The sequence below is a fragment of the Neopsephotus bourkii genome, unplaced genomic scaffold (assembly GCF_033783945.1).
Source record: "Neopsephotus bourkii isolate Nb327-2 ecotype Australia unplaced genomic scaffold, CSIRO-AGI_Nbou_v1 NB_694, whole genome shotgun sequence".
Classification (NCBI taxonomy): Eukaryota; Metazoa; Chordata; class Aves; order Psittaciformes; family Psittacidae; genus Neopsephotus; species Neopsephotus bourkii.
In genome coordinates, this window is record NW_026901193.1 from 83,381 (window position 1) to 97,890 (window position 14,510).

Consider the following 14,510-nt stretch of genomic DNA (forward strand, 5'->3'; position numbering starts at 1 on the left):
CTCTATGGGTTCTCTATGGGGTTTCTATGGGAGCTCAATGGGGGCTCTATGGGGTCTCAATGAGGCTCAATGGGGCTCAATGAGGTCTCAGTGTGGCTGTATGGGGTCTCAATGGGGTCTCAATGGGGCTCTGGGGTCTCTGTGGCTGTATGGGGTCTCAATGGGGTCTCAATGGGGCTCTATGGGGTCTCAATGTGGCTGTATGGGGTCTCAATGGGGTCTCAATGGGGACTCAATGTGGCTGTATGGGGTCTCAATGGGGCTCAATGGGGTCTCAGTGTGGCTGTATGGGGTCTCAATGGGGCTCTGGGGCTCTATGGGGCTCTATGGGGTCTCAATGTGGCTGTATGGGGTCTCAATGGGGTCTCAATGGGGTCTCAATGAGGTCTCAATGGGGCTCTATGAGGGCGCTGGGGGGGGGTCTTTGAGTCCGGACGTGTCCGGTGGCTGCGGGGGTCGGGGTGTGTGGGGGGCGGAGTCAGTTCTGTGTCTCCGCCCGGCCACGCCCCCCCCGTGACGTGTTCCCGTTTGAAATCACCCCACGCGAGGCCCCGCCCCCCCGGCGCTGCCCTTGAAATGGGAGCGGAGCCGCGATCGCGATCGTGATCCCGGTCCCGATCCCGGTCCCGATCCCGGTCCCGGAGCCTGGGATCCCCCGGGATGGGGCCCGCGCTGCTGCGGCTGCTCCTGCTCGGGACGGCGGCGGCGGCGGCACCGGGAGGAGGTAACGGAGGGCGGGGGGGGAGCGGGACCGGGACCGGGGATGGGGAATGGGGGGGGGGAAACGGGGGCATCCGGACCCACCGGGGCTCAGCCCCTCCCCCCCAACACCTGCGGAGGGGAGGGGGGAGGGGGGAACCGGCGCCGTTCACCGGGACCCCCCCCCCCATGGTGGCGGGCGGAGGGCGGGGCTGGTGGGCGGGGTTAAGGAAGCGCGGTCCTGCCCCCCCCTCCCATCGCGGGGCCGCCAAGAGCCAATCACGGCCCGCGCAATGCCCCGCCCTGCGGCGGACGCGCTTTTGATTGGCGGGAGCGCGGACTGGCCACCCGGCGGGGAAACGCCCCGCTGGCCAATGAGAGAGCGGCGCGCCCGGCAGGGAGAGGGGTGGCCACGCCCAGCGGGGGCTGCGGGTGGGGCCGGGAGCGGGAATGGGGCTGGGAACCCCTGGAATGGGGCTGGAAAACCCGGAAATGGGGCTGGAAAATGGGAATGGGGCTGGAAAACCTGGGAATGGGGCTGGAAAACCTGGGAATGGGGCTGGAAAACCGGGAATGGGGCTGGAAAACCTGGGAATGGGGCTGGAAAACTGGGAATGAGGCTGAAAAACCTGGGAATGGGGCTGGAAAACCGGGAATGGGGATGAAAAACTGGGAATGGGGCTGGAAAAATGGGAATGGGTTGGAAAACTGGGAATGTGGCTGGAAAACCTGGGAATGAGGCTGAAAAACCTGGGAAGGGGGCTGGAAAACCGGGAATGGGGATGAAAAATTGTAAATGGGGCAGAAAACCTGGGAATGGGACTAAAAATACCGGGAATGGGGCTGGAAAACCGGGAATGGGAAGCAGGGCCCAGCTCTATCCCCGGGCCCCACCCTGGTTCCAGGTCAGGGTCAGGGGGAGCAAAGGTCGGCCCGGGTCATCCGGTCACCCCCAGCCCCTCCCATGGCAAAGCCCCGGTACCGGGGGGGAGGGGCTTTGCTGTGACCACGCCTCCCGCAGGCCCCGCCCAGTGCGGGGGGGGGCAGTTCCAGTGCGGGGACGGCGCCTGCATCCCCAGGGCCTGGGTCTGCGACGGCAGCGCCGAGTGCAGGGATGGGGCCGATGAGAGCGAGGAGAGCTGCAGTGAGTGCAGGGGGTCACGTGGGGGGTCACGTGGGGTGGGGGTGTGTCACGTGGGGGTGTGTCACCTGTGTGCCACCTGTGTGCTATGTGCCATGTGTGCTATGTGTGTGTCGTGTGTGTGTGCTGTATGTCACGTGTGTGTCACGTGTGCTGTGTCACGTGTGTGCTATGTGTGTGTCACGTGTGTCATGCGCGTGTCCTCTGTGTCATGTGTATTACATGTGTCGTATGTGTTGTGTGTGTCGTGTGTCACGTGTGTGTCATGTGTGCTATGTGTTGTGTCAGGTGTGTGTCAGCTGTGGGTCATGAGTGCGTCATGTGTGTGCTATGTGCCGTGTATGTGTCATGTGTCCCATGTGTCCCATGCATGTCCTGTGTCCCGTGTGTGTCCCATGAGTGTCCCATGCGTGTCCCATGCGTGTCCCATGCGTGTCCCATGCATGTCCCATGCGTGTCCCGTGTGTGTCCCATGCATGTCCCATGCGTGTCCCGTGTGTGTCCCATGCGTGTCCCATGTGTGCCCTGCGCTTGTGCCTGTCCCAGGCTCCGTGTCCTGCTCCCCATCCGAGTTCCCCTGCGGGGGGCTCCGGGGCCGCTGCGTTCCCCTGCTCTGGCGCTGCGATGGGCACCGCGACTGCGAGGACGGCTCCGACGAGCTGCAGTGCCGTGAGTGCCCCACAGCCCCCACAGCACCCATAGCCCCCATAGACCCCATACCCCATAGCCCCTATAGCACCCATAGCCCCCATAGCCCCCATACCCCATAGCCCCTATAGCACCCATAGCCCCCATAGAGCCACCTAGCACAGCCCCATAGTACCCCATACCCCATAGCCCCACCACACCCATAGCCCCCATAGCCCCATACCCCCCATAGCCCCATAGCCCCCATAGCCCCCATACCCCCCATACCCCCCATAGACCCCATAGCCCCCATAGCCCCCATACCCCCCATACCCCCCATAGCCCCCATACCCCCCCATAGCTCCCCATAGCCTCCCATAGCCCCCATACCCCCCATTGCTCCCTATAACCCCCATAGCCCCCATATCTCCCATGGCCCACATTGCTCCCCACAGCCTCCCATAGCCCTCATCTCCCCCATCCCCCCCATTTCCCATCCCCCCCTTCCCCCCTCGTGCCCCCCCATTGACCCACCCCCCATCCCCCCCATCCCCCCCCCCCATTGACTCCCCCTTTTCCCCTCCCCCCCCCAGCCCCCCGTTCCTGCCCCCCGGATCAGCTCCGTTGCGGGAGCGGCTCCTGCATCTCCCGCGCCTTCGCCTGCGACGGGGACCGGGACTGCGAGGACGGCGCGGACGAGGCCGGGTGCCCCCCAGCGCCCCCTTGCGGCGCCGCCGCCTTCCGCTGCCCCGACGGCTCCTGCGTGCCCCGGCTCTGGGCCTGCGACGGGGACCGGGACTGCCCCGACGGCGCGGACGAGGCGGCCCCGAGCTGCGGCCCCCCCCGCGCCCCCCGCGCCTGCCCCCCCCTGCAGCTGCGCTGCGGCTCCGGCCGCTGCCTCCCCCGGCGCTGGCGCTGCGACGGCACCGAGGACTGCGCCGACGGCAGCGACGAGAGGGGATGCGGTGAGAGCCGAGCCCATAGAGAGCCATAGAGAGCCATAGAGAGCCATAGAGACCCCATAGAGACCCCATAGAGACCCCATAGAGACACATAGAGACCCATAGAGACACATAGAGACCCCATAGAGACCCCATAGAGACCCATAGAGACACATAGAGACCCATGGAGACCCCATAGAGACCCATAGAGACCCATAGAGACCCCATAGAGACCCATAGAGACACATAGAGACCCATGGAGACCCCATAGAGACCCATAGAGACCCATAGAGACCCCATAGAGACCCCATAGAGACCCCATAGAGACACATAGAGACCCATAGAGACACATAGAGACTCATAGAGACACATAGAGACTCATAGAGACCCATAGAGACCCATAGAGACCCTAGGGGACCCCATAGAGACCCATCTACGCCCCATAGAGACCCTGGGGGACCCCATAGAGCACCCTGGGGGACCCCATAGAGAACCCTGGGGGACCCCATGGAGAACCCTGGGGACCCCATAGAGACCCATCTGCGCCCCATAGAGCACCCTGGGGGACCGCATCTGTGCCCCATAGAGACGCTGCACCCCATTGAGCCCCCTGCACCCCATTTATACCTATTAGCACCCCATTGATCCCATCTGCACCCCATTGACTCCCCTGCACCCTATTGATCCCTATCTTCACCCCATTGACCCCCATAAGCACCCCAATTCCTCCGTGTCCCCCCCCCCAATCCCTGCTGCACCTTGGGGTGCAGGTTGCGGGGGATCCCCTATGGGGTGCAGCTCACTTGGGGGGCACCGGCCTGCTCTGACCCCCATCCCCCTCCAGCCCCCGCCTTGTGCCCCCCGGAGCAGTTCAGCTGCGGGGACGGGCGCTGCGTGCCGGGGCTGCGGCGCTGCGATGGCACCGAGGACTGCGCCGACGGCAGCGACGAGGCCGAGTGCGGCAACGGTGAGAGCAGTGGGGCAGCCCCATAGTGGGGGGGGGGTCCCATAGGGGGCAGGGGGTCTGACACCCCCTATGTGTGTGTGAGCATCCATGCATCCATCCATGCATCCATCCATGCATCCCTGCATCCATCCCTGCATCCATCCCTGCATCCATCCCTGCATCCATCCCTGCATCCATCCCTGCATCCCTGCATCCATCCATGCATCCTGTTTGTTTGTTTGTTTATCCCTGCATCCATCCATGCATCCCTGCATCCATCCCTGCATCCATCCATGCATCCCTGCATCCATCCCTGCATCCATCCCTGCATCCATCCCTGCATCCATCCCTGCATCCCTGCATCCATCCCTGCATCCATCCATGCATCCATCCATGCATCCATCCATGCATCCATCCATGCATCCCTGCATCCATCCCTGCATCCATCCCTGCATCCATCCCTGCATCCATCCCTGCATCCCTGCATCCATCCCTGCATCCATCCATGCATCCATCCATGCATCCATCCATGCATCCATCCATGCATCCCTGCATCCATCCCTGCATCCATCCCTGCATCCATCCCTGCATCCATCCCTGCATCCCTGCATCCATCCCTGCATCCATCCATGCATCCATCCATGCATCCATCCATGCATCCATCCATGCATCCCTGCATCCATCCATGCATCCATCCCTGCATCCATCCCTGCATCCCTGCATCCATCCATGCATCCATCCGTGCATCCATCCATGCATCCCTGCATCCATCCATGCATCCATCCGTGCATCCATCCATGCATCCCTGCATCCATCCCTGCATCCATCCCCAGTGACCGCCTGCGCCGGGTTCCGGTGCCGCTCCGGTGAATGCATCCCCATGGAGCGCGTCTGCGACCGGCGCCGCGACTGCCGGGATTGGTCGGATGAGCCTCTCAAGGAGTGCGGTAAGGATGGACCCCCACCTCCAATGGGGAATGGGCTTGGGGGTGTCCCCCCCCACCCCTCAATTTGGGCTCCGTTGTCCCCATAGGGGTCAATGAGTGCCTGGATGGCAACGGGGGCTGCTCCCACGTGTGCCGGGACTTGCCCCTTGGCTACGAGTGCCGGTGCCCCGATGGCTTCCGGCTGGGCCCCGATGGACGGAGCTGCCTCGGTGGGTGCTGACCCCCCCCTTTCCCCATAGAACCCCATTATGGGACCCCCCCCATCCATAGGACCCCATTAGGGTCAGGGTTAGGTGGGTGCTGCCTCCCCCTTTTCCCCATAGAACCCCATTATGGGACCCACCCCATCCATGGGACCCCATGTGCTGCCCCTGACCCCCATTGTGTCCCCCCCCCCCACAGACATTGATGAGTGCCAGGACCCCACCACCTGCAGCCAACGGTGCCAGAACCTCCCGGGCTCCTTCAAGTGCGGCTGCGGGGAGGGGTACAGGCTGGAGCCCAGCACCAACGCCTGCCGTGCACTCGGTGAGTCCCGGACCCCCCCTCTGAGCCCCTCACCCCGCGTCTGGTGATGGGGAGGGTCCATGGGGGGGGGGGGGATGCTGCGGTTCAATGTGTGTCTATGGGGCGGATGCTGCAGTTCCCGTTGTGTCCACGGGGCGGCGCTGCAGTTCCATGTGCCCATGTTGGACGCTGCAGTTCCCGCTGTGTCCACGGGGCGGCGCTGCGGTTCAATGTGTGTCTATGGGGGGCGCTGCAGTTCCCGCTGTGTCCACGGGGCGGCGCTGCGGTTCAATGTGTGTCTATGGGAGACGCTGCAGTTCCCGCTGTGTCCACGGGGCGGCGCTGCGGTTCAATGTGTGCCCATATTGGACGCTGCAGTTCCCGCTGTGTCCACGGGGCGGCGCTGCGGTTCAATGCGTGTTTACGGGGACGCTGCAGTTCCCGCTGTGTCCACGGGGCGGCGCTGCGGTTCAACGTGTGTCTATGGGTTGCGCTGTAGTTCCCGCTGTGTCCACGAGGCGGCGCTGCGGTTCAATGCGTGTTTATGGGGCGCTGCAGTTCCCGCTGTGTCCACGGTGCGGCGCTGCGGTTCAATGTGTGTCTATGTTGGGCGCTGCAGTTCCCGCTGTGTCCACGGGGCGGCGCTGCGGTTCAATGTGTGTCCATGTTGGGCGCTGCAGTTCCCGCTGTGTCCACGGGGCGGCGCTGCGGTTCAATGTGTGTCCATGTTGGGCGCTGCAGTTCCCGCTGTGTCCACGGGGCGGCGCTGCGGTTCAATGTGTGTCCATGGGGCGCTGCAGTTCCCGCTGTGTCCACGGGGCGGCGCTGCGGTTCAATGTGTGTCCATGTTGCGCTGCAGTTCCCGCTGTGTCCACGGGGCGGCGCTGCGGTTCAATGTGTGTCCATGGGGCGCTGCAGTTCCCGCTGTGTCCACAGGGCGGCGCTGCGGTTCAATGTGTGCCCATGTTGGACGCTGCAGTTCCCGCTGTGTCCACGGGGCGGCGCTGCGGTTCAATGTGTGTCCATGTTGGGCGCTGCAGTTCCCGCTGTGTCCACGGGGCGGCGCTGCGGTTCAATGTGTGTCTATGGGGCGCTGCAGTTCCCGCTGTGTCCACGGGGCGGCGCTGCGGTTCAATGTGTGTCCATGTTGGGCGCTGCAGTTCCCGCTGTGTCCACGGGGCGGCGCTGCGGTTCAATGTGTGTCCATGTTGGGCGCTGCAGTTCCCGCTGTGTCCACGGGGCGGCGCTGCGGTTCAATGTGTGTCCATGTTGGGCGCTGCAGTTCCCGCTGTGTCCACGGGGCGGCGCTGCGGTTCAATGTGTGTTTATGGGGCGCTGCAGTTCCCGCTGTGTCCACGGGGCGGCGCTGCGGTTCAATGTGTGTCCATGTTGGGCGCTGCAGTTCCCGCTGTGTCCACGGGGCGGCGCTGCGGTTCAATGTGTGTTTATGGGGCGCTGCAGTTCCCGCTGTGTCCACGGGGCGGCGCTGCGGTTCAATGTGTGTGTTTATGGGGCGCTGCACTTCCCGCTGTGTCCAGAGGGCGGCGCTGCGGTTCAATGTGTGTTTATGGGGCGCTGCAGTTCCCCCTGTGTCCAGAGGGCGGCGCTGCGGTTCAATGCGTGTTTATGGGGCGCTGCAGTTCCCGCTGTGTCCACGGTGCGGCGCTGCGGTTCAATGTGTGTCTATGGGTTGCGCTGTAGTTCCCGCTGTGTCCACGGGGCGGCGCTGCGGTTCAATGTGTGTCCATGTTGGGCGCTGCAGTTCCCGCTGTGTCCACGGGGCGGCGCTGCGGTTCAATGTGTGTCCATGTTGGGCGCTGCAGTTCCCGCTGTGTCCACGGGGCGGCGCTGCGGTTCAATGTGTGTCCATGTTGGGCGCTGCAGTTCCCGCTGTGTCCACGGGGCGGCGCTGCGGTTCAATGTGTGTCTATGGGGGTGCAGCCGCTGTTCGGGGCGGCGTCTTATGTGTGTGGGCCATGTTGGGCGCTGCAGTTCCCGCTGTGTCCACGGGGCGGCGCTGCGGTTCAATGTGTGTCTATGGGGCGCTGCAGTTCCCGCTGTGTCCACGGGGCGGCGCTGCGGTTCAATGTGTGTTTATGGGGCGCTGCAGTTCCCGCTGTGTCCACGGGGCGGCGCTGCGGTTCAATGTGTGTCCATGGGGCGCTGCAGTTCCCGCTGTGTCCACGGGGCGGCGCTGCGGTTCAATGTGTGTTTATGGGGCGCTGCAGTTCCCGCTGTGTCCACGGGGCGGCGCTGCGGTTCAATGTGTGTCCATGTTGGGCGCTGCAGTTCCCGCTGTGTCCACGGTGCGGCGCTGCGGTTCAATGTGTGTCCATGGGGCGCTGCAGTTCCCGCTGTGTCCACGGTGCGGCGCTGCGGTTCAATGTGTGTTTATGGGGCGCTGCAGTTCCCGCTGTGTCCACGGGGCGGCGCTGCGGTTCAATGTGTGTATGGGGTGGTTGTGTGTGGGGGGTGGGTTCAATGTGTGTCTATGGGGCGCTGCAGTTCCCGCTGTGTCCACGGGGCGGCGCTGCGGTTCAATGTGTGTTTATGGGGCGCTGCAGTTCCCGCTGTGTCCACGGGGCGGCGCTGCGGTTCAATGTGTGTTTATGGGGCGCTGCAGTTCCCGCTGTGTCCACGGGGCGGCGCTGCGGTTCAATGTGTGTCCATGTTGGGCGCTGCATTTCCCGCTGTGTCCACGGGGCGGCGCTGCGGTTCAATGTGTGTCCATGTTGGACGCTGCAGTTCCCGTTGTGTCCACGGGGCGGCGCAGCTCACGCCCGGTTCCCGCAGGGCCGCCCCCGGCGCTGCTGTTCTCGTTGCGCCACGAACTGCGGGAGGTGGCGCTGGACGGGGCCCGGTACCGGCGGCTCCTGGGGCCGCTCAAGCACCTCGGGGCGCTGGACGTGCACGTGGGCAACGGCTCCGTGTTCTGGGCCGACCTCAGCCGGGGACGGATCTTCCGGTGAGCGACCCCCGGGGCCGTGCCCCAGCCCCAGCCCCAGCCCCAGCTCCATCCCATGCGATCCCACTGCCTCCTGTCCTGTTCTTATCCCCATCCCATTCCCATCCCCATCCCCGTCCCCATCCCCATTCCCATCCCCATCCCATTCCCATCCCAATGCCATCCCCATTCTATGCCGTTCTCATCCCATCCCATCTGATCCCACTGAATCCCATCCCCATCCCATCCCCATCACCATACCAAACCCATCCCCATCCCTATCAAACTCTATCCCCATCCCAATCAAACTCCATCCCCCTCCCCATCCCAACGCCACCCCATCCTAATCCCTATCCCATCCCCATCCCTATCCCATCCCCATCCCATCCCAATCCCACCCATTCCCTCCCGCAGGTCTCCACTCTCCACCACAGCCGATGCCCCCCAGCAGGTCCCGGTGCTGGAGCTGGGCTCAGGGACCCCGGACTCCATTGCCCTGGACTGGCTCCATCACCTCCTTTACTGGACCGACCCCGTGCTCGGGGCCGTGGCCGTGGCAGACGCCGGCGGTGCCTGGAGCCGGACGCTGCTGCGGGAGGAGGGAGCCAAACCCTGCGGCATCGCCCTGGACCCGCTGCAGGGGTACGGGGGGGGCAATGGGGGGGGGGCAGATGGGGAGGGGGCCATGGGGGGATGGGGGTGACAGCTCTGCCCCGTCCCCCCCCAGTTTCCTGTACTGGACGGACTGGGGAGCCAGCCCCAAGATCGCCCGGAGCCGCCTCGATGGCTCTGATGTGGTGACGCTGGTGACCGAGGATGTGGAGTGGCCAAATGGGATCACCCTGGGTGAGCTCTGGGGGTGCCTGGGTCCCATCCCTGTCTGTACCCGTCCCTATTCCCATCCCTTCCCTATCCTCATCCCATCCCATCCCCAAGCCATCCCTATCCCCATCCCCATCCCATCCCATCCCATCCCCATCCCCATCCCCATCCCCATCCCATCCCATCCCATCCCATCCCATCCCATCCCATCCCCATCCCATCCCATCCCCATCCCATCCCCATCCCATCCCATCCCATCCCCATCCCATCCCATCCCATCCCCATCCCATCCCCATCCCCATCCCATCCCATCCCATCCCCATCCCATCCCATCCCATCCCCATCCCCATCCCATCCCCATCCCATCCCATCCCATCCATCCCATCCCCATCCCATCCCATCCCCATCCCCATCCCATCCCCATCCCATCCCCATCCCATCCCATCCCATCCCCATCCCCCATCCCCATCCCATCCATCCCCATCCCATCCCCATCCCATCCCATCCCATCCCATCCCATCCCATCCCATCCCCATCCCATCCCCATCCCATCCCTCTCCCATCTCTGCCCCAGATCTGCCCTCCCAGCGCCTGTTCTGGGTGGACGCTCGGCTCCATGCGCTCTCCAGTGTGGACGTGGACGGGGGCCGGCGCCGGACGCTGCTCAGGGACCCTGCGGTGCTGGTGCAGCCGTTCGCCATCACCGTGTTCGAGGTGAGCGCCCCCGGGCCCTCCAGGGTCCCCCTTCCTATTCCCCATCCCCATCCCCATCCCCATCCCCATCCCCATCCCATCCCCATCCCATCCCCATCCCCATCCCATCCCCATCCCATCCCCATCCCCATCCCATCCCCATCCCATCCCCATCCCATCCCATCCCCATCCCCATCCCATCCCATCCCCATCCCATCCCCATCCCCATCCCCATCCCATCCCATCCCCATCCCATCCCCATCCCCATCCCCATCCCCATCCATCCCCACCCCATCCCCATCCCCATCCCCATCCCATCCCCATCCCCATCCCCACCCCATCCCCATCCCATCCCCATCCCCACCCCATCCCCATCCCATCCCCATCCCATCCCCATCCCCATCCCCATCCCCATCCCCATCCCCATCCCCATCCCATCCCCATCCCCATCCCCATCCCCATCCCCATCCCCATCCCATCCCCATCCCATCCCCATCCCCACCCCATCCCCATCCCACCCCATCCCCATCCCATCCCCATCCCCATCCCCATCCCATCCCATCCCCACCCCATCCCCACCCATCCCCATCCCATCCCCATCCCATCCCCATCCCCATCCCCATCCCATCCCATCCCCATCCCATCCCCATCCCCATCCCCATCCCATCCCCATCCCCACCCCATCCCCATCCCATCCCCATCCCATCCCCATCCCCATCCCCATCCCCATCCCCACCCCATCCCATCCCCATCCCCATCCCCATCCCCATCCCATCCCATCCCCATCCCCATCCCCATCCCATCCCCATCCCCATCCCATCCCCATCCCCATCCCATCCCCATCCCCATCCCATCCCATTCCCATTCCCATAGGACCGGATTTACTGGAGCGATTCCCAGCTCGGGGCCGTGTTCGGGCTCGGGCTCCACTCGGAGCCGGGGCCGCAGCGGCTGCTCCAGGAGCGGTTCCCGGTGCAGGGATTGGTGCTGGTGCATCCCCTGCGGCAGCCCACAGGTACCATGGCACAGCCGTGCCCTTCCCGTGTCCATCCCATGATGTCCTTCCCATGTCCATCTGTGTCCTTCCCGTGTCCATCCCATGATGTCCATCCCGTGTCCATCCCGTGTCCTTCCCATGTCCTTCCCATGTCCATCCCGTGTCCATCTGTGTCCTTCCCATGTCCATCCCGTGTCCATCCCGTGTCCTTCCCATGTCCATCCCATGTCCATCCGTGTCAATCCCGTGTCCATCCCTGTCCATCCCCTGTGTCCGTGTCCCTGTTTCCATCCCATCCCCATTCCCTCATCCCCCTTCTCCCTCCTCACCCCTGTTCCCCCCCTGCAGCCCCCTTGCCCCCCCTGGACGTGGTCCTCCCACAGCCCCCCCCCAGTGCCCATGAGGGGGGCCCGGAGCCCACACCCAGCGCTGAGACCCCCGGGACCCCCAACAGCACCGGCACATCCGGCAACGCCACCGCAGGTACCAGCCCCATAGCCCGGCCCCATAACCCAGCCCCATAACCCAGCCCTATAGCCCAGCCCCATAACCCAGCCCCATAGCCCGGCCCCATAGCCTGGCCACATAACCCAGCCCCATACCCGGCCCCATAACCCAGCCCCATAACCCAGCCCCATAGCCCGGCCCCATAGCCCGGCCACATAACCTAGCCCCATAACCCAGACCCATAGCCTGGTCACATAGCCCAGCCGCATAACCCAGCCCTATAGCTCAGCCCCATAGCCCAGCCTCATAGCCCTGCCCCATAGCCCTGCCCCATAGCACAGCCTCATAGCCCTGCCCCATAGCCCTGCCCCATAGCCCAGCCCCATAGCCCAGCCCCACACCCCCCCATGGGGCTCTTTCCTTCTCCCCAGGCAGCCGCGGCGGTGCCGTGGTTCCCGAGGGTCCCGGTGGCAGCAGAACGGCCTCGACGGTGCTCGCGGTGATGCTGCTGCTGGGTACGTGTGGGGGGGGGTCCCCATTGCCCCTTATGGGGGTGTCCCCATTGTCCCTTATTGGGGGGTCCCCATTGTCCCTTATGGGGGGGTCCCCATTGCCCCTTATGGGGGGGGCCCCATTGTCCCTTATGGGGGGGTCCCCATTGTCCCTTATGGGGGGTCCCCATTGCCCCTTATGGGGAGTCCCCATTGTCCCTTATGGGGGGTCCCCATTGTGTTTGTTGGGGGGGTTTGTTTTTTGTCCCTTATGGGGGTGTCCCCATTGCCCCTTATGGGGGGGGTCCCCATTGTCCCTTATGGGGGTGTCCCCATTGTCCCTTATGGGGGGGTCCCCATTGCCCCTTATGGGGGAGTCCCCATTGTCCCTTATGGGGGGTCCCCATTGCCCCTTATGGGGGAGTCCCCATTGTCCCTTATGGGGGAGTCCCCATTGTCCCTTATGGGGGGTCCCCATTGTCCCTATGGGGTTCCCCACGGGGTCCCGCTGACGCTGCCCCCCCGCAGGGGCCCTGGCTCTGCTCGGTGCCGGTGCCCGCGGGCTCTGGCGCTGGTGGCGGCACCGCAGCACCCGCAGCATCAGCTTCAGCAACCCCGTGTTCCGCAAGGGGGGGGGCCCAGGGGGGGACGAGGAGGAGGAGGAGCCCCTGGGGGTGCCCCGGGCCCCCTCGGTGAGCACCGGGGTCCTATGGGGCGGGGGGGCTCCAATGGGGGGCTATGGGGCGGGGGGGCTCCAATGGGGGGCTATGGGGTGGGGGGGCTCCAATGGGGGGCTGTGGGGCGGGGGGGATCCAATGGGGTCCTATGGGGATGAGGGGGGGCTCCAATGGGGGCTTATGGGGTAGGGGGTGGGGGTTCTGATAGGGTCCTATGGGGTTTGGGGGGGGCTCCAATGGCAGATTATGGGGCAGAAGGGGTCTCCTATGGGGGGTTATGGGGCAGAGAGGGTCTCCAATGTGGGATTATGGGGCAGGGGGGTCCTTATGGGGTCCTATGGGGCAGGGAGGGCTTCCTATGGGGGGTTATGGGGCAGAGGGTCTCCAATGGGGGGTTATGGGGCAGGAAGGGTCTCTAATGTCGGGTTATGGGGTGGGGGGGGGCCTTATGGGTTCCTATGGGGCAGGGAAGGCTTCCTATGGGGGGTTATGGGGCAGGGGGGCTCCAGTGGGGCCCTGACCCCCCCTGTGTCTCCCCCCAGGTGCTGGAGGATGGCGTGGCCTGAGCTTGGCACCGCGCAGTCACGCATGTGCGGGTCTCGACCCGCTCCTATGGGGTCACGTGGTTGGCTGTGGTCACGTGGTTGGCTGTGGTCACGTGGTTGGCTGTGGCTACACGTGGTTGTATGTTGTTGGCTGTGGTCACATGTGGTTGCGTGTGGTTGTATGTGGTCACATGTGGTTGGATGCAGTCAAATGTGGTTGGATGCGGTTGTGTTCATGTTTGTGTTTGTATGTGGTCACATGTGGCTGTATGTGGTTACGTGTGGTTTATATGTGGTCACATGTGGTTGTATGTGGTCACATGTGGCTGTATGTGGTTACGTGTGGTTTATATGTGGTCACATGTGGTTTATATGTGGTCACATGTGGTTGTATGTGGTCACATGTGGCTGTATGTGGTTACGTGTGGTTTATATGTGGTCACATGTGGTTTATATGTGGTCACGTGTGGTTTATATGTGGCCGTATGAGGTTGGATGCGGCCAGCCTGGACCACGCGTGTTCGAGCGTGATGCACGCCAGCACACGCAGCAGGTGCTGCTTTGAACCAAAAACTGTGAAACTGAACCCAAAACGTGGCCTTGGGGGGGGGGGCCTGTGGTGATGGAGCCCCCCCAGACCCAATACAGGGGTTATTTATTTCCCTCCCTTGTGCTGCCTCCTCCTTACCCCCCCCCCGACCCCCAAGTGCCCCCGGTTGTGGGTCCTGGTGTGGGTCAGTGCTTTATTGGGGGGGGCATACAAAAATGGGGGGGGGATGCAGGGTGATGACGTCACCGGGTGCTCTGTGACGTCACGAGGTTCTCGTATGACGTCACGCGATGTCACGCGGCGGCACCGCAGGGGGCTGGGGGTGGCTGGAAGGCACATGGAAGAGGTCACGTGATGCGCATGGGGAAGGTCACGTGACGCACATTGGGGGGGTCACGTGTCGCACACGCGTGTGGGGGTCTCACCCCTCCTCCGCCTCATGGTACTCGCTGTCATCGGAGGAGCTGGGGGGGGAAAGGGGGTGAGAGGACCCCAAACCTGCCCCATTCACCCCCAGGACCCCAAACCTGCCCCAT

At 64.2% G+C, this 14,510-nt stretch overlaps 1 protein-coding gene across 1 annotated transcript; it reads left to right on the top strand.

Annotated features, from left to right (window-relative positions):
* The first annotated feature begins 660 nt into the window (after positions 1-660).
* Positions 661-13,445, top strand: LOC133212391 (low-density lipoprotein receptor-like). The gene is made up of 17 exons (XM_061353761.1): positions 661-724; positions 1,721-1,843; positions 2,387-2,509; positions 3,061-3,432; positions 4,253-4,375; positions 5,188-5,301; positions 5,388-5,510; positions 5,704-5,829; positions 8,602-8,773; positions 9,167-9,394; positions 9,480-9,598; positions 10,149-10,288; positions 11,141-11,282; positions 11,613-11,747; positions 12,143-12,226; positions 12,731-12,894; positions 13,422-13,445. The coding sequence occupies exons 1-17, from the start codon at positions 661-663 to the stop codon at positions 13,443-13,445; spliced, it is 2,376 nt and encodes a 791-aa protein (XP_061209745.1).
* The last annotated feature ends 1,065 nt before the right edge of the window (positions 13,446-14,510 follow it).

Excerpts from the sequence above, each read along its gene's own strand:
- LOC133212391 (XM_061353761.1), top strand. The coding sequence starts at position 661 with ATGGGGCCCGCGCTGCTGCGGCTGCTCCTGCTCGGGACGGCGGCGGCG. Across the intron at positions 5,302-5,387 it reads TGAGCCTCTCAAGGAGTGCG|GGGTCAATGAGTGCCTGGAT; the intron begins GTAAGGATGGAC and ends TTGTCCCCATAG. Across the intron at positions 5,830-8,601 it reads CAACGCCTGCCGTGCACTCG|GGCCGCCCCCGGCGCTGCTG; the intron begins GTGAGTCCCGGA and ends CGGTTCCCGCAG.